Source organism: Cervus elaphus, chromosome 17, assembly GCF_910594005.1.
Source record: "Cervus elaphus chromosome 17, mCerEla1.1, whole genome shotgun sequence".
In the NCBI taxonomy this organism is placed as follows: domain Eukaryota; kingdom Metazoa; phylum Chordata; class Mammalia; order Artiodactyla; family Cervidae; genus Cervus; species Cervus elaphus.
The window spans coordinates 45,382,113-45,402,116 of record NC_057831.1 but is presented as its reverse complement, the minus strand read 5'-3'; the positions used below and the strand labels follow the sequence as shown (position 1 = coordinate 45,402,116).

The following is a 20,004-nucleotide window of genomic DNA, read 5'->3' as shown; positions in this document are numbered from 1 at the left end:
ACAGAGTTTGATGTCTGGAATTAGCTAAAAGTCACTTGAAGGTAAATCTGCAGATACAGCTGGAAATGTCCAGAATAAGGTGTGAGCATGAAGAAATAAACAAGATTTCTTGTGCGGCTCCCGACCTGGGTCCCAATACAATTTCTAAAGAAATTTCTGCTGATGTTTTGAGTGATGACAGGTACCTTTGAATAAACCTATGCATATGGAGGTGAGCAGTACAGAAACCATTTTGATGTAAATTCCATAGGCTTATTCCAAAGCTAGTTCTTGCCACTTTATAATATGGCGTGGTCTGTCACTTCACGGAAATACATTCATCCTGCAACTTCTCAGGAGGCTGCCTTGCATCTGGTACCACCCGAGGCTCAGGAAGAATGTTTCTATGACTGATCCACAGCACTGATACTGTGCCAAGCGTCAGCTATCTTGAGGGCCTGTGACTCTGAGCACTACTCTCCATGTAGGATTTGGATTCTGTTTTGGGTGTCATTGGCATTCAAGGGATGGCTCTCATCCATTGGTTCATTTCTCAAGTATTTATTGAGCACTTACTGTATGCAAGTATTAACACAGGTGCTTGGAATACAAAATAAAGATCCTTGCCTTCATAGAGCATCTAATTCCAATGGGTTTTGGCAGTTTCTTTCTCCTGGTCTTCCTGGCACCTGGAGTCCAGTGTAAAAACTAAAAGGGTTTTGGGAGCCCTCGCAGACGAAAAGGCTGCAGGCTGGGATCTTGGCATCCATAGTTGAGGGACACCTGTTCTTCACTTCTCAAAAGGGGAGGGGAAAGAGATTTTGTTCCACACTTGGACTCTTAACCTGTCTCACAGATGCAAGGGCACTCACCCTTTGCCTCTCTAATCCTTTTTTCACCTGCTTGTCCATGGTCTTGTTGATCTGGCAGGAAAGCAGGAATGAGAGACCCGAATGTCCAGGTTTGCACACTCACACCCCTGCAGGGTTCCTAAGCCTTCGACAGCCAGGCTGGAGGCTACCGTGTAGAAGCAGGTGGGAGCACCTGGAGAGGGCGGAAGCGGGCCCCTGAGAGCATGAATCAGCAAGAACAAGGAGACTTGACCCTAGACTCACAAGAACCAGCCCTTCTGTGGTCCAATCCCAGGTATAGACACACCTCTGAAGCCACCTCCCTTCTCTACCCCCTCCCCTCTGCCTCAGGCCCAGCCACACTCCACCTGTCTGCTAAGCAGACCCATAGCCCCTGAGCTTTACAAGTAGACCATTGCGGCTTCTTCCCTCAGATGATGTGTTGGTATCCAGTGCAGAGTAATCAATAGACGGCTGGCAGGTCACCTAGAAATCAGCCCAGCCAGAGCAGGTTCCGGCCTCCTGTCGCAGTTGAGTGCTTGTGAATTTCAAGGGCGTTGCTGATACTCAGGGCAACACAAGGCCTTCTGTAGACAAGGGCATTGCTAAACAGTCCACGGGGGCCGAGTGATGATTCGAGGCCAGCATCATGGCTGAGGTGGAAGGCAGAAATCCCGACAGCAGGCTGGTGAAGTCCTCCTGGGAAGACTTTGAGGTGGCCTCATGTTTTCTAGCACTTAGCATTTCTTTAATGCCATCTGGCCCCAAAAAGAGACAGGAAAGGTTTTTGTCAGACTCTGGCAGAATGCTTTCACAACAACTGATTCTCTTTAGAGAAATTTTCATTTAAAAAAAAAAAGTCATTTCTTTCTTGTTGTTCTAAAATCTAGGGGTTGCATCAGGCAGTCAACGGCCTGGGATGGTATTACCACAAATTCAAGAAAAATTATGCCAAAGCAGCTAAGTACTGGTTAAAAGCGGAAGAAATGGGGAACCCAGATGCCTCATACAATCTTGGAGTCCTGTACTTGGATGGCATTTTCCCAGGAGTTCCTGGAAGGAATCAGGTAAGCCTTGTGACCAGCTGGTCAGACACTTGGTCAGGAAGCAGGTGTACTGTGTGCCCAGCCCAGTACAGACACCACCCGAGATACAGATCATGAGCTCAAGGAACTCAAGGGCCCAGTTAAGAAGACAAGAGCGTGCAGAGCAAAAACCGGCATTAGCCAAAGGCCAAGTGTGTTCTAATCGCTGTGACCCAAGCAGTTCTGGAAAGGGGAAATGGGGAAAGCCAAAGCAGTCAGGAAGGCTTCATGGAGGAGGAGGCTTGCGCTGGGGAGAGGAGTGGGAGATGAGGCGAGATGAGAATAAGAGAGATGGTGCAGAGATTGATTGCTGATCTTACTGGAAGCAAAGAGGGCTGTGTCCAAAAAGGATTGCCAGGTATGAGATCGGATTTAATAAAAATAATGTAAATAGTAATGGCAGTCTTCAGTGTTTGCTGAACACTTCCTCTGGGCCATATACTCTTAGATACTTTCTGCGTGCCATCCCATGTCATCCTAACTATACTCTTGGAATGCAAATGTTACTACATCCATTTAACAGAATAAGCGACCAAGGCTCTGAAAGGTTTCATAACTTGCTCAGACGTCAGACACTTAAGTGGAGTTGGACCTGGTTCCCGTGTGAAATGGAAGCCCCTTGTTATTGATAATAATGTTAATGGTGGTAATAACAATCTGAACAGCATTACACTCAACGAATTAACTGAACACCCACCCTCTGCCAGGAACTCTTCTGGGCAGTGGTGGATACGGCAGCAGACAGAACAGTCTCTGCTTTGGGGAAGCTTATATTTCAGTGGGACAGAAAGATGATAAGCAAAGGTAGAGCATGAGGGAAAGTGAAGGGAAGTGATATGGGGAGAAATAAAGCCGGATGAGGAGGACCCAGAAGGTAGAGACTAGGGGATGCTATATTATAAGCGAGATCAGAGAAGGTCTTTCTGATAATGTGACCTTGTACAGACTCCTAAAGGAGTCTTGTGAATATCTGGCAGAACATTCCAGAAAGAGGGAAGAACATTCCAGAAAGAGGGATCAGCAGGAGAACAACAGGGAGATGAAACTGGCGGGAGCTGAGAGCAAAAGAGGTGGCAGAAGAGGTAAAGTCAAGGAGGCAGGTGCCCAGGCAGCTGCTCTGAGCAAGATGGGACAGCTCTGAACAGGGCAGGGATATGCTGTGTTGGAAAAGGCTCCTCCAGGGTCCAGATGGAGATGGGCTTGAGGAAGAGAAGAGCAAGAGCAGGGGGTTGATGCAACAAGGACCTACTGTAGAACACACGGAACTCTGTACTCTGTCTTATTATGTGGCGGTCCGGATGGGAGGGGAGTTGGGAGGAGAATGGAAACACGCATATGTGCGGCTGAATCCCTTTGCCGTCCACCTGAGACTATCACAACATACTTAATCGGCTATCCTCCAATACAACATTAAAAGTTTAGGAAAGAAGAAGCAGGGGATTAATGCATTGAATCCAAATGAGAATGGATGGGCAGTATCAGAAAGAGGGCTGAGATGTGACTAGATTCTGGATCTGTTTTGAAGGTCAAGAGGACAGAATTTGATGGTGATTGGATGTGAGGTGTGAAGCGGGGAGAGGAGTCAGGCTGACTCCAGAGGGTTTGGCATTTATTGAGATGGGAAGAAAGGTAGTATTCAGACAGATGGGCAAGACGTAGCAGCAGATTTGGGGGTGGGAAATGAGAGAATTATTTTTGGTAAAACATCATACCAAGCCTCAAATATCTATTATCTTATTTAATCTTCATGACAAATTTTCATGATAGCTACTATCAGAAGCCACATGTTTCCTCTGTAGAAACTGACATGTAGAAACTTAGTTGGAAAGTTTAACTGACATGCTCATAGTTACGCAGTTAGTAAGGAGCAGAGCTGGGATTTGAACCCAGGCCTGTTTGACTCCAAGCTCAGTTCAGTTCAGTCGCCCAGTCATGTCCGACTCTTTGCGACCCCACGGACTGCAGCACACCGGGCTTCCCTGTCCATCACCAACTCCTGGAACTTACTCAAACTCATTCCGTCGAGTTGGTGATGCCATCCAACCATCTCATGGCATCATCGACTCCAAAGCCTTCGCTTAAAAATGGCAGTTAACTGCCTGGGGAAAAATAATGATAATCAGTGGCGCATCTACCCATTTAAGCATTTGTTTTCTCTTTTCCCTCTACCTCTCTTTGACTACATAGGAGGCTGAGTATTTTTATGCATTGCAAATGTCTGTTAGCCCTCCCACACATCTGCTAGAATGGATTTTTTCATTGTCATTTTCTAATTTTCACTTTCCTACCGGAACTGCAGTTTTTGCATCTGAGTTTGAAAAAAGGTATTAAGTGAGGTTAGGAAAGCAAATGCCTGAAGTTTCACCAGGTGTGACCTCTGCTGCGGTCTTCTGTCTGGCTGGCAGGGGGTTTATGTGAGGATACCTGGTGATAATGACATTCATACTGTTATCTTATTTATTGGGTAAACTTAACAGAATAGCTGCAGTCAAGGTTATCCTGTCGAGAAGCTTCTGTGATTGTCTTCCTGGAACTTGACTTGGTTTCTTAAAGATATCAGACGTTATAAGACTATGATTAAGTCACGTGTAACCTACCCCACGACCTTAGCTCTGATGAAGCCTCCCCAGGAGGACGTCTCACTAATGACACTGACGTTTGCTCATCTCTTTCCAGACATTAGCTGGTGAATATTTCCATAAGGCTGCACAAGGCGGACACATGGAAGGAACTTTGTGGTGTTCTCTGTACTATGTCACGGGCAACCTGGAGACGTTCCCACGAGATCCCGAGAAGGCTGTTGTGTAAGAACCTATCAGATGCTGCTTGTCAAGGGAAAGCCGTATACTGTGTTCACCACGTCTGAGAAAATAGAGTTCTTTTTTCTTTTTTTTTCATTTTTAAAATGTAACTTTTATCAGTTACATACACACAAAAAGAGTCAAATTAAAAAGAATTTAAATTTAAAAAGAATAATAATTTGACAAGAAAAATAGGAAGTCTCTATCCCCCACCCACATACCATTTCCTGCTGCCTAGAATAAATCACTTTTTCTGTTTTATTAATAATTATTTCTCTTTTTATTTGCCTCTATGTCTAAATAACATGCTTAAACCACTATTTCTTATTATACTCACTACAGACTTTGTCTAATGATGTGTCACTGGGAAAAGACAAATTTATACATAGTTCTTTCACTCTGCCACTTCTAACTGCCCTGCATGGTCACACTTCCTACCTTCTCCCATCTTCCCCACGAGTACATCATCATTTTGCTTGGATTGGTATCAGGGTTCATATTATTGGATTTGCCAAAAAAGTTCTTTTGGCCAACCCAGTATTTTTACCATTTAATGCTGCTCATAGCTGACCATGTAGTGTGCTGTGACTACTCTTTCTTGCATAACTTTTTGTTTTCTATGGAATACTACTAATAATTATTATTTATTTGCTTATCTCTCTGTGTACTTTTCATTTCCTATGTACTTGATATTCACATTCTCCTTGTGTTGTTTAAATCTCCTCTCAGTATGTCTACACCTATCAGGTAACTCTGTTCATTTAATCTTCTTGGCAACATCTCTTCTCTTTGTTCAGGGAGAGCTGTTTTCCTGCCGTTGACTTGTTAGAATTCCTGGTTAACGTTATCTTTTTCCATATTGGTAGACTCTTTTCATTAAGCACTTTTCACATTTTTGTTTCAAAAAATGACAACTCTTAAGCATCCATTATAAAGGGCACTGAACTCAAGTGCTCCCGAAGTATATCTCTCTCTCCCTTCTTAACATTCAGTTCCAACTTGTGGCTCCATAACAATTCTAAGAAGCAAAATATTCCCCAAGTGAGATTTATTGAAATCACATGAAGTAAAAAGAAATTATTTAATTTGCCACAGTTTGGATATTTTCTCCTCTGTTTCCTTTATAGATGGGCAAAGCACATAGCTGAGAAAAATGGCTACTTGGGTCATGTCATTCGCAAAGGCCTCAATGCCTACCTGGAGGGCTCGTGGTAAGTTCGTCTGAACTTTCTCAGTCCTCACCTTTCAATCTGTCAGTGTATTCTTAGGAGATGGAGTCTTAAAATGCAACTGAAAAAGCAATTCGCAGGGAAATCACAGCCTCCTGGTAATGATATTCAGAGAATCACCGACTGATTGGCTGTTGATTAGAAAACATAGCATTTCCATGTTTAATTATACGCAAAAATTAGTTCTCTAGGGGGAGCGTCCACACTCATCAAGTTGAGAGACACATGAATGCGTTGACTTTTCTTCCCTTCAGCTCGTTCTGCTTGGTTTCAGAGTCTGGAGACAGCATAGGGGATCCCTGCTGACCCTCTGCCTCTCACTGGCACGTCACAGGAAGTCCAGGATTTCTATCTTGTTCGTGGGAAGGAGCGAAAGCAGTGTGTTTAGGGCTTAGGCTACATTTTCTCTAGGATTGCTGGAAGTCACTCAGCAGACCTCAAGTATCACAGCCAAATAGACTCCCCCTCTCTAAGTATCTTCTGATGGAGTTAGCAAATCTCCCCCTGTATGAAGAAATGGGGTGAAACCCCACACATGAGGACCAATAAATACCCCATTTCCAGTTACTTAATTTTACAAATATAAGGGCACTCCTCTCCAAGATCTACCTGAGTCCATCTCTCTGTTCTCTGTTTTCAGGCCTCATGGTCCATCTTACTTTTCTCTGGGCTACATTTGTGTGCTTGTTTATTGCCTAAATGATCTGGATATTTCCTTAATAACTAAAAGGCAAATGCCAATCAGCACACATCCTATTGGTCCACCACCTCAAAGACATTAGAGCAGCCCTATCATTGATTGTGCTCTGATCTGAACTTTAATTAAAAATTAAAATATAAGTCCCAAAGAAGGCCGTTTCCTTCTTTGGTTCATGGATGCTCAGGTAATCCACAGATAGCATCACAGTGAATGAGAATCTCAAATTAGAAAAATGCAGGTGAAATGGGCCACGTGAAAAAAAGCACTGAATAAAACTGTGTATTAGTATCATCTTGTAGATGTTTATCATCTGTGGCTTCACTTTGCATAATGAGAAAGAAATTTTTTTAATGAAATGATCTTTTCCCAATTGATACACCTTACTATTTGTGTGCTGTTTATCATTTTTCCCAAGTAAACTTCAATTTATAGAACTTTCCAGTTTGACCTTAGCTCATTTCTGCTTCTCACCCTCCACATTTCCCATTCTTTGCTCCTGACAACTTCTTAGGGAAACTAAGCATTCAAACATCAAAATGTTTCTATGTGGGGTTTTCCCAAAGGAAGAGCACATATGTAAACACCCCCAGCACGCGCGCGCGCACACACACACACACACACACACACACATAAACCCCAAGATGTCTCACACTTTTTCCCATAAAGAGGGTATCTGCTAATAGCTTAGCTTTCTTGCCGACTTTTGAATTTAACATCACAAAACACTTCAGGGAGCACATTTAAAAATTTTCTGTGAAGGTCAAGAGGGATTAAGCTGTAGTGGCCTGCTTTCCTTCTTAGAATATTCAGCCGCATTACATGATTGATTTGGGAGCAGTGGGGGGGCGGTGGGGGTGGATTAAGTGTGCTCTCCACGGTTAGTGAGTTTGGGTTCTGTTCAGCAGATTTTCCTGAGTACATTTAGATGCAGGGTGCCATAGCTGCAGGGGATGTCACAGGTAAGACTGGGGGCAGCTCACTGCCTCATCTCTTCCTGGTGCTAAACTGCCTGCAGTTTCTCAGGTGGCCCATATTCTCTCTGACCTCTGGGCCTTTGCACTTGCTGTTCCCTCTGCCCAGAAGTCCTGCCTAACCCTTAGTCCCTTGGTCCTTGCATGGGTCATCATGGCTCTTTACTTGTTGATCGCCCTGTGATGTGTATCCCAGTGCCTAGCACCTAATGGCTTCTAGGAAGTACTCAATAACTACTGAGAGAATGATTTAAGACAAGTAGACAGAACAACCATCACTGAAGAGCCATGAGCAATATATGAAGAGCATCAGGGATTCGGAGGAAGAAAAGATGGAGCCTGGTTGGGGCACTTAGTTCAGCCTTTATAAAGGAAGTAACACTACATGGCCTTGAGGGATGGGTGGAATTTCCACCTGGTCATAGTACTTCTCTGGGCTTCCCTGGTGGCTCAGATGGTAACGAATCTGCCTGCAGTGCAGGAGACCTGGATTCGATTCCTGGGTGGGAAGATCCCCTGGAGAAGGGAATGGCAACCCACTCCAGTATTGCCTGGAGATTTCTGTGGACAGAGGAGCCTGGTGGATTACGGTCCTTGGGGTCGCAAAGAGTTGGACATGACTGAGCGACTAACACTTTCACAGTAATGAACAGGATCACAGAAAGCAAAGAAACAGGAAAATTCTGGATGTGTCTAGAAATTTTTAAGCCACCCAGTTTGCCTTGAGGGTAAAATTCGTAAAAGGAAGTGGTATATGACAAGACCAAAGAGGTGCTGTGTTATGGGATTTTGAATAGCAGTTATATAGTTTTTATTTAGTTTGTCAAGTAGTGGGGAGCCAATAAGGGTTTGGGGAGAGGGTAGTGATGTGACAGAGGTGGGTTCTGAGATGCTTAAACAAACAGCTGCAAATTATGGTGAAGAGAAGGGAGAGCCTGAATGGGGGAGTTAGTTCAGAATCCAGGTTAAAGGAGCTGAGCTTTTGAGCTGGAGCTGCGGCCTGAGCCAGGTAACTTGTTTCCACTTCTTTTATCACTCAATAATTGTTGCATACCAATAATATGTAATATGTATGTAAGTTCCAAAGTGAAAGTCACTCAGTCGTGTCCGACTCTTTGCTACCCCATGGTCTATATGGTCCATGGAATTCTCTAGGCCAGAATACTAGGGTGGGTAGCCTTTTCCTTCTCCAGGGGATCTTCCCAACACAGGGATCAAACCCAGGTCTCCCACATTGCAGGCAGATTCTTTACCAGATGAGCCACAAGGGAAGTCCAAGTTGTAAAGCATAACAATAAAATGAACATCTGTAACCCTACCATCCTGTTTAAGAAAATAGACAATTGAAACCCCCTGCATGTTCTTCCCAGATGAAACCCACCCCAGTCCTCAGGATCTAGAACTAACCATTTCGTGAGTCTTTTGTCCCTTTGCCCCTTGCTTGCTTTATAGTTTTGCTATATATGGATATAATCCTGAGCAATAGATCTGACTTGTTTCTGAGCTTCATATCATTAGAGCCATATCATATGTAATTCTTCATAAATAAACATCATGCTTATTTAACCTGATATTTCTGGGATGCATATCTTTAGATACATGTAGGTCATTTACTTTCACTGCTGTCATATACTGCAACTTACTTACCAGTTCTCATATTAACACATATTTGGGTTCTTTCCCTAAAGAACAATGTAGCCATGCACATTTTTTATGTATATCCTAGTACATGTAGGAAGAATTTATCTAAAAATACACGCTTCGGAGTAAGGTCACACAGGCTAGCCATGTGTTCAACTTTACAAGACAACGTCAACTGTTTTCCAAAATATTTTACCCATTTACACTCCTGTCAACCCCATATAAATTTCTGTTTCTTCATATCTTTGTGAATTCTGATGCTGATGCTAAGTATTATTAAAGATATGGCTTCATCTGGACTTGAGATCTTTTCCTACTAACAGGAAGAAAAACCTAGTACCCATTACAGTGGGAGTATCTTTGTCAAAGTATATTTGAGACAAAGAGCTTTTCTCTTTTCCTTCTCTCTGAGCTTCCAGATGCCTCAGGGGTTAAGCAGGAAATGTATGACCATTGGCCTCCTCACACCACAACGTGGCATTTTTGGGGTCCCATCTATTTTGCTGTAATAGAACTAAATCATCCATCAATGTCCCAAGTTCACCTCTTTTTTCATTTTTTTGTGAGTGCATTTATTCTGGGCATTATTTTCAAATCACATGTGTCAGTTTGATGAGCTTGTGCTTTTCTGTGTTGTTCTGAGATTTATATGGGATAGTTTAAAAGCGGAGCATGATTGAGAAAAGGGCATTTTGCTGCTTAGGCAAAATACGGAAGATAATGCTGTCATGCCCGAGGCTATCCTTGGACACCAGGAGAAGTCAGCTAAGGAGAGCTCACCTGTCATGTTTCATTTCTTTCCCGCAGACCCTGCTGTGTGTTTTATCTGTGAGCTATGTGTTTTATTGTCCTTTGTCTTAACTATACCCCCCAAACACTTAACCCAGGAGGTTAGCCAGATTCTAGTAAGCTTGAGGCAAGACAAGCAAGCATGCAAGATTCCTGTTGAAAGAGATGCGTCTTTTTGCCTTGGAGCAGGGTCCTAAATTCCGCTGAGACCCCAGGATTTTTTTTTCATATATATATATATATATATATATATACACACACACTTCCAGTTTGGACTGCTTCAGGCATTGGCAGAAAAGAATCCAGAGAAAATAATTGGATTGTTTGAGAAACTGCTCAGAGAAACTCAAATTCACAGTTCACAGCAAGCAGCCAAAGGACTGATTATTAAGATGTATCATTATAAAAGTTCTATAAATGGATGTGCCGTGTCTGAAGTGGGAGGGTAGCAAATGTGCCCCTACACTCGCTCTTTGATCCGCTTCTCTCTGCACCCCCACCCCAGTCTCCATCAGAATGACTGCATGGGTGACTAGTTCACTTTAGCACGTTGGAAATAAAGTTGGACACCCTGGACAGCTTCCTAAAGCTTGAGGAAGTTCACGGAAGGATAGTACAGATTTCTGGCTTGTCTCTGGGCCCCCTACACAGAGAAAATACTGAGTAAATGTTTATCCTGTGAATAGAAGGATAGAAATATCTGTAATTAACACTTTCAGGCAATCTCAGTTGAGACACAAGTAAGAGCAAAGTCCTGGGAAGCTGAATGTAGATAGGGTTTCTGCAGAGGTGTCCTGACTGAAGTCGTCATAAGTTGAGAAAATCTGGTCTTCAGTGTTCTGACACTTGTCTAGAGTTCACTCTTCAATATGTGAAAATGGATGGTGGTGGTTTTGGATTCCATGGCTTCTGTAAAATGGAAGACAGAGGTGGATTTCTGTTTAGTACTTTTACTTTTTTTTTTTTTCATGCCCCTGGGTGTGTGGGATCTTGGTTTCCTGACCAGAGACTGAATCTGCACCCCCTACAGTGGAAACACAGAGTGTTAACCACTGGATCTCCAGGAAGTCAAAGTTTTTAGACTTCTTTTTGATGATTTCAGTGCTTCCTCGAAGTATACGCTTGAGAATTCTGTGAAATTTCCTCCTGGCATCTACTGACACAATAATTGGTCAGTGGAAGATTGTTGTTGTTGTTTAGTTGATAAAGTCACGTCTGACTCTTTGCAACCCCGTGGATTGTAGCCACCAGGCTCCTCTGTCCATGGGATTTCTCAGGCAAGAATACTGGAGTGGGTTGCCATTTCCTTCTCCAGGGGATCTTCCAGACCCAGGGACCAAACCTGCATCTCCTGCATTGGCAGGCGGATTCTTTACCACTGAGCCACCTGGAAAGTCCCAGTCAGTGGAAGTCTTCCTATAAAATGTGTTCCTCTCTTCTCTATCCCACCACCCAAGTAACTTTAGAGACAAGGTATTGTCTTTATAAAATTTATCCTAGTTACTTTGTTTTTATAGGAAATGTCAACCTGTGTCCCCTGCTCCCAAATTCTAACAGTCTGCCCAACCACTGTCTGAGAAAAACTCATTTTCTTAGATTGCAGTAATATGAGCCCTGTTCCATGAAGGCAGGGAGCCCATGTGACGTCTGACCTTGGGCTGACAACCCTACTCCATCTACTTCCCTCATCCATCCCTGGGGGAAACTGAGGCACTGACGCAAACCTGAGTGTTGGAGATGATAAGACCTTTGGGATGGGACCTTATTGTAGGATGGGACTTGCTGCTCAACCTTCCTCGAGGGTCCTCCATCTAGGGTCCACTCTGAGGATTCTTGTCACCAAACACGATTCAAGGCCATGTAAGAAAACGCCTGGGGCTTTTTGTGTTGTTGCAGCCGCAGTTGTGGGCTTGTCACGTGGCTTGTCTACACTCCTTACATGGCTGCTTAGCCAGCCTTATCTCTTGAGCGTGAGTCATGCCTAATTGGTCAGCTGCCTTGGGTATCTCGGAGGCCAGAAATCAGCACACTCAGCAGCCATGACCTGGGATGTCTGATTGAAGGTCTGCCTGTCCTAATTTGACCCCCAATCATCTCTCTCTGTCCCCATGGGAAGGCCTGCCAGGAGCTGCTTTAGCCATGTAGAAAAGATGACCTCCTGGGACTTTCTCGGGGGTCCAGTGATTAACACTTTGCACTTCCATTGGATCCCAGGTTGGGGAACTAAGATCCTGCATGCCATGAGGTGTAGCCAACAAAAGAAAAAAATGACTCTGCCTCCAGCCCCCTCCCCGCCCTTTCTTAAACAGTTCTGAGATGGAGCTAAAGTTAACAAAGTGTTCTTAATGTCAGCCACTGAAAATGGAAAATAAGCTTTAGAAACAACCATGTATAGTTAAAATTTTAACTTATGAAAAGGGTAACACAAAAGAAAATGGAGGAAATCAGATAAGTTAAAAAAAAAAGTCACTTGCAGTCTCAGCACCTAGAGATAAGTACTGTTGGCGTTTTGGTAGATCATTTTAAGTAGTTGTTTTTTCTCTGCATATGTATGTCCATGTGTGTACTCAGTTTTACATTTGTTTTGCAAAAATGAGATTGCACTGTTTTTTATCCTGCTTTTCTCACGCAATGGAAAATTTGGCATAGACACCTTTCTACGATTTCGAATGCTCTTCTTCAACATCACTTTAATGATCTCCTCTGAAAGTGGCTGCACCATGGGTTAACTGAACTAGTCACTGATTTTCAGATATTTGTGGGGTTTTTGATGTTGTCATCATTCGTATACACAGATCTGACATGAGCTCTATTGTCACAGTCTTTGCATATGTTTCTGATTTTTTTTATTTATTATTTTTTCTTTTTTAAAATTAATTTATTTTTTATTGAAGCACAATTGCTTTACAGAATTTTGCTGTTTTCTGTCAAACTTCAACATGAATCTGCCATAGGGATACATATATCCCCTCCCTTTTGAAGCTCCCTCCCATCTCCCTCCCCATCCCACACCTCTAGGTTGATACAGAGCCCCTGTTTGAGTTTCCTGAGCCTTACAGCAAATTACCGTTGGCTCTCTATTTTGCATATGGTTCTTGGAATAAACCTTCATGAGGCAGAATTGTTGGGCCAGGTGGTATGTACATTTGTAAGGCTCTCACATTTAACAATTGCATTAATTGGCTTCCCACTAGCAGTAGTTAGAGAAATATGTCCATTTTCCCCAAGCCTTTGCTGTTACCCAGATTATGAATCGGGTGCCAGTCTTTCAACAGATGACAAGTGGTCTCATTGTTTTGCAATTATTCAATTACCAGTGGTCTTGAATACTTTTTTTTTTTAATGTGTTTTTGACCATTGGTATCAAGCCCCTTGTAAACTGCCTCTCCTTTGCCAAACTTATGATGTACCACAAAAGCTCAGCTTTAATTAAGCTTGTTCAGAGTCCTAAGCCTCATAAAGCCCTTCACAAAACAGGACTCGAAAGCACAGAGCTTTTTCTTAATACCACTTATCTCCTCTAAGCGAGGGTGGAGGATGGAGGATTTCAAGGACCCAAAGCTGATAGACAGCTCCCCAGGCAGCACTCAACGAGTCGTTCGGCCAGTAGAGGTCGCTGTTGTATCAACCAGCTCCCCAACCTTATCTGTGAGTTCAGCCTTTTAAGACAGAAAATAAATCAGTGCATGCAGTATTTTTAACAACAGTATTTATTTAAAAAAAAAAAAAAACTCATGATTTTGTGCTTTTAAAAAAACTGCTTATTTTTTGCCCTCTTATGTGTGAATATAAAGCTCTCTGTGAATATTAGTAAGAGCCACTATATGAAATTTATTATTAATCATCTATTTTTAGGCACGAAGCTTTGCTGTATTATGTTTTAGCAGCAGAAACTGGAATTGAAGTGTCACAGACAAATTTAGCACACATCTGTGAGGAGAGGCCAGTAAGTAAATGTATTCTCCTCAGACTAGAAGCTCTAAGGTTAAGGATAATGAATTGGGTTTTATGGAGGCAAAACCAGTCACTTGGCCAAAATATTAATGAGTTAACTTTTTCTCCCCCTTCGTTCCCTTAGGACCTGGCCAAGAGATACTTGGGTGTTAATTGTGTGTGGAGATACTATAATTTCTCTGTTTTTCAAATCGATGCTCCTTCATTTGGTATGTATAGAGAAACGGGTGCTAAATTGAAGCTTTGGAGGCTTTTAATCTTTAGTAACAGGGAACATCTAACAGCTTTGTGTGAAGTGTGATATTTCTAAACAATTAAGAAAGAGAGTGAAAAATCTCAGCTATTAAGATCTTGCCTAAACTCGGCTCTCAATCTCAAGCAGTGCATTTCTCTTCATCCCTCGTCTACTGAATGCTTAGATCCACCATTTTCTAAGGAATCAGTGAGAATTCATAATAGAAAGCTATTCTGGAGAGTCCCTGGGCCACTTACCCTTTTGCCCTCAGATGGATTCCCTGTCTACCTGGTTATGCTCTGTGTGATAGGAGGCTGACCCTCAGGAACTACAGTTCCCAGACCCCTTTGCATCTGATTAGTTTCAGCCAATGGGAGGGGCAGGCAGGAAATTTCAGGGTGGGAGAGGTGAGAAGCCCAAACATTTCTCCACTTCTGTGTCTGCTTTGGGCTGTATCTCTGTCAATGGCTGCATTTCCATGGTTCCAGCTCCTGCCTGGCAGTCCATCCTCTGTGGTCTCAGCTGGCCCCAGGTTCTGGGAAGGCTGTAGCTTCCTGCATTCCTAATCTCTGGGTTGCCTACTCTTTCCCATTTGCCCTTTCAGCTCTTCCAACACCCGTAGCCAGCTGCAAAATCCCAGTTTTGAATAGTCCAATGTGGATTGTTTTTCTGATTGGACATTGAGAGAGACATACACTCTTAAAATTTTTCCTTAGAGAAAAAATAAAACATATGGCTTAAACAGAGTAAAGACATGCTCATCAATCATCAAACCCAGGCAGTGAAACCTTGATACCCCAAACATCCTTGGCTGATTGGACTGATTTTCACTGGGTAGTCTCCATGTAGGAGAGCTACCCAGCCAAGCAAGAAAATGTGTCCAGAAATGGAGGTGCTCAGTGAAAAAACCATTTTCCCCCTCCTAACAGCAACGAAACCTAAAGATGTATCTGTATTCAGATTCTGGTGGAAAAAATTTGAAGTAATGCAAATGAGTCATTCTTCTAAAATATCGCTCTGAAATCAAACCATTTGACAAATGGACCTGTAATTCTTGTCCTGAAGCATATTTGAAAATGGGAGATCTTTACTACTATGGCCACGAAAACCAGTCACAAGACCTTGAGCTATCTGTGCAGATGTACGCCCAAGCAGCGCTGGATGGAGACTCACAGGTAAATAGCAACAGAAATGAGCTTCTGGTGGTGCTGGTTCCTGAGGCTGAAAATCCACTTCTCATTCATTTTCACGAGCCCCTCACAACCTCTCTGAGGCCACTAACCAGCATGGTGAACTTTTATCAAGCACTTACTATGTTTCCCATGCCATTCTCATAGCAATCTTGTGGGAATGGGGGTCAGTGGACCTATTTATATTAAAGAATGCCAAGATTGTGACTAGGTGATAAGATGCTCAAGGCTAAACAACCAGGCAGTAGATGAAGCAGTCAGAGTCTAAACCCAGGTCTCCTGACTCCAAACCCAGGAGTCTTTCTATCAGATTCCATCAAACTAACTCACCAGGTAGAAACTCAAGCAACTGCAAGTGGTCAAAATGGGAAGGAGTTTACTTGTATAGCTGAGTCAGTGCTTTAGTGATAGGACTTTATTCTCAGTGATCTTTTTTTTGGGGGGGGGGAGGGGGGACTTCTTATTTTGGAATATTTGTAGAGTTATAGAAAGGTCACATAACCATAATACCATTATCAAACTATGAAATTAGTGTTGACTCAGTACCAGTAACTACACGGCAGAAGTTATTTGGATCTCACTACTTTTTCCACTGATGTTACTTTTGTGTTCCAGGATCCCACGCTGCATTTAGTTGTCATATTTCTTTAGAGTTCTTCCATCTGGGACCATTCCTATCTTTGCTTGTCTTTCATCACCTTGGTACATTTGAAGGTTGCTGGTCAGATATTTTGTAGAATGTCCCTTGATTTGTGTCTGTCTCCTGTTGTCTCATGAATATATAGAGTTTATGCACTGGGGCAAGGATAGCCCAGATGTGATGTGTCCTTCTCGGTGTATCCCATGAGGCATGCGTGATGTCTTATTACTGGGGAAGTTGATCTCATTCACTCAGTGAAGGCAGTTTCTGCTGGGTTTCTTCCCTGTAATGTTAATATTTTTTTCTCTTTCTAATTTATAGATATTTTGGGAAGGTAATTTGAGACCATGCAAATATTCTGTTTCTCCTCAAACTTCTGCCCACTGATTTTAGTATCCTTCAGTAAATCTTGCCTGTAACAACCAACTGTGGTGTGCTGATGATAATTTTCTGTTTCTCTCATCCCTTCTATATTTGCTAATCAAAATGCTCTTGTAAGGACCTTAGGGCCATTTCGTGATGGAAGTTAGAATAGCTGTTACTGTCTTATGCCACAGATTTCCAGTGTTGTGATTTGTGATCTGATCACAGAGCAAAAGTTGGGAACATTCCTATCTCAGTCTCTTTTTTTGGGCCATGCCACTCAGCTTTTGAGATCTTAGTTTCTAAGTTCCCTGATCAAGGATTGAATCTGGGCCCTTGGCAGTGACAGCACAGAGCCCCAGCTATTGGACTGCCAGAGAATTCCCATCTCAGTCTTTTTTTTTTTTTAAAAAAAGGAGGTACTATGTTCTTTTTACCCATATCTCTGTCACTTCAGTTATTTGGACATAGAAAGTCACTGAAGTACTGAGTCTTGATTTTCTCATGTGTGAACTGAGGATAAAAAGAGCATCCAAATCATAGGTTGCAAAGATTAAATGAGATGCTAGATGTAAAATGCTGAGCCCATCTCTGAGTATGCTCAGTGGACATGATCTAGCCTATATTATTGTTATTTTTTCTGGAATAAAGTAGATTTTGGTGCTAAAAGGATTTGCTCTAGAGCCAAACTCCCCTAAATGACATCTGTTGTTACTCAAAATCAGGCCTGGACCTAAATTTTTTTTTTTTTTTTTCAATTCTGAGTTTTTGTTTTTCAAAAGGTAATGATATAAAAACAGTAAAGAATCATTTTTAAAGAGAAAAATATTAAACAATACATCCACAATTCCATGTCAGGGGGCTTTATTCCTTTGGTCTTTTTTCTTTTTTTTTCAATTCCTTCAGTTTTCATGCCTTTCTGAGTCCTGGCTGCAGGCCAGTGGGTCTCTGTAATGGTAACTAGAGCACATGGGCCACTTGAAAAATCTGCTCCTTCTCACATATTGCAGGAATATGTGCATCCTATTGACTAATCTCTGTAATTACTACTCTTACTGTAATTATTACTACTGCCCCATATTCTGTTAAGCTGATAGAATGTAATTTATTAAGTTTTATCTTTTCATGGACATTTATTATATCTTGTTCACTCACTTATTGATTGATTTGACACATGTTTATGTAGTCCTGCCGTGTCTTAGACGCTGCTTAGTGGTGGGGGCACCACATTAAAAAATAGACAATATTTTTGTCTACTAAGGAAGTCTATTAAGGAAGATGTGAGGGTCATTTCCTATTGCGTTGCAATTATAGTAAGTACTATGATGAACATGTTCTTATTTCTACCTTTTACCTCCATTTGATTAATTTCTTTATAATCTGAGAAATGCTATTACTAAGTCAAACAGTCTAAATTGTTTTATGGCTCATAATAATAGTATATTGCCGATTTGCTTTCTGCAGTTGTTTCCCAATTAATATTTCACCAAGCAGTACTTAAGTATAAGAAATAACAGAAATCACATCAGCACTGGATGTTTTCATGGCTTAGTTTTGCTAATTGAATAATACAAGTTGATCCTTCCTTATTGTTTTAAATTGTCTGTATTTGACCACTGCTGGGGATGGACACTTTTACATATACTTGTCTATGATCATTTATTTACTCTTCATATTTTCTTATGTGAATTCTCTGTTCTTACTCTTTGTCTGCTTATCTATTGGAGCTTTTATATTTTTCAATTTAAATTATAATTAGTTCTTTATACATTTGGCCAATAGATAGTGAATTTTAAGCTATTACATTGCATATAAATATTTCCCTAGTCTGTTTTCTCATTTATTTTAACCATGTTATTTTTCCATTGTTCAGAGACTTTAAAATTTTATAAAGTCATTTTATTCTTTTCTTCTAATACCTCATTTTAAGAGGAGCTCTCTTTCAAAAAGTGAAGAAATTGTCTGTTTTCTGCTTGTGTGTGTGTGTAAAATCTAAAGATACCTAATACCTATAACTATTAAGAAGTTATTTGTCAGCATAGTGGAGCTTAACATTTGGAACTATGAATTCTGTCTGCTTGTATTTGAATCCCCTTTCCAGCTATATGACATAGGGCAAATTCCTTAACCTTCCTGTGCCTCAGCTTCCTAGTAATAGTAGTATACAGGGTAATAGAGCCTTTCTTGATTTGTTGTTATGAGGATTGAGTTAATATATAAAACAGAACAAAGCCTCATATACAACAGCACTCAGAAAATGCTGGCTCTGTTATTTTTATGATCATCACATAGCATGCTTATGAGACTCTTGCTGTTTACAAACCAAGGGTTGGTGATTTTTTTTTTTTAGAATCAACTAAATGAAAGAAAAGGGAGGATATAAGTCATTAAAGCATGACTTAATTCTTTGAAGGGCAGCAACTCATTGGAATCTGTAAAGCCCTAATGATAAGTAATGCATCATTATTTATTTCTTGGTCTGGCCACGTGCTCAGTTCATGATGGATGGTGCATCTCCTCCAGGTACTATAATAGTTGTCATTCTTTATGAAGCATCTCAACCATCAGGCTCTTAACTGTGTGATTTTATTGCACCTGCACAGCCTAATATGGTCGTTCCTACCTCTGTGGGTCAAGAAGAAGATGTTTAACAAGGAAAAGGTAGGGAAGCATGCCAGAGTAGAGGGTTTGTGCCAAGAGGAATCAGAAGAGGAGATTTTCCTCACTAGCCTAGGAGAGATGAGTCAAACACTCATACATGACTATGTGCGTCGGAGACCCTCTCCACTTAGAACATCAGCCATGAGCAGCACCCACAGCCAGTTTGTTCGATTTCTGACATGCTGATGGTGACCCAGGGTAGTAATGTAATGACGGACATTGCCTTTGACTCAGTGTTCTGGTTTTGTTGATAACTCAAGGGCATGTTTTCCAGCAAGTTCTATCTTGAGAGAGTGAGCAGGAAAGGACAGATTGCCCCGGTTGACTGGCTTCTGAGCAGATGGGACACTGCAGCCTCTGAAAGCCTCCTGGTTCTCCTGCAAATAAGTTTCTCAGATGCATATATTTAGGGAAGCAATTCATCAATGAAGACGACAAAGCCATCTGGCTCTAAAGACTGAGGAAAAATCCAGAGGTTGTAAAAGTTTATATTCTGATGAGTGTACGTCTAAGTTTTATTATAAGGAAAGAATGAGTTTGGTTTGTGGCTTGCTTTCAGGGATTTTTTAACCTGGCCCTGCTAATAGAGGAAGGTGCTATAATCCCACATCATATTCTGGATTTCTTGGAAATTGACCCAACAATCCATTCTAATAACATCTCCATCCTCCGGGAACTGTACGAAAGGTGAGTTCAGAGCCTCTTCAATACTATGACTGCTGGAGGAACCCAAGTGGGTAGTGTTTGCTTTTTGGCTAAAGTTATCCTTATTCTTATTTTCTAAAGTATTAGTGTTAGTTGCTCAGTCGTGTCCAACTCTTTGCGACCCCATGGACTTTAGCCCACCAGGCTCCTCTGTCCATGGAATTCTCCAGGCAAGAATGCTGGAGTGGGTAGCCATTTCCTTCTCCGGAG

General features: G+C 41.8%; 1 protein-coding gene across 2 annotated transcripts in view; it reads left to right on the top strand.

Moving 5' to 3' along the window:
• The window catches only part of SEL1L3 (SEL1L family member 3), a 108,618-nt gene that overhangs the window by 78,527 nt on the left and 10,087 nt on the right, over nt 1-20,004 (top strand). For both annotated transcript variants that reach the window (XM_043871296.1, XM_043871297.1), the window contains exons 15-21: nt 1,721-1,897; nt 4,592-4,719; nt 5,844-5,927; nt 13,902-13,992; nt 14,125-14,209; nt 15,301-15,410; nt 19,649-19,776. In XM_043871296.1, the coding sequence (XP_043727231.1) occupies nt 1,721-1,897; nt 4,592-4,719; nt 5,844-5,927; nt 13,902-13,992; nt 14,125-14,209; nt 15,301-15,410; nt 19,649-19,776 (803 nt within the window). The remainder of the gene's footprint in view (nt 1-1,720; nt 1,898-4,591; nt 4,720-5,843; nt 5,928-13,901; nt 13,993-14,124; nt 14,210-15,300; nt 15,411-19,648; nt 19,777-20,004) is intronic.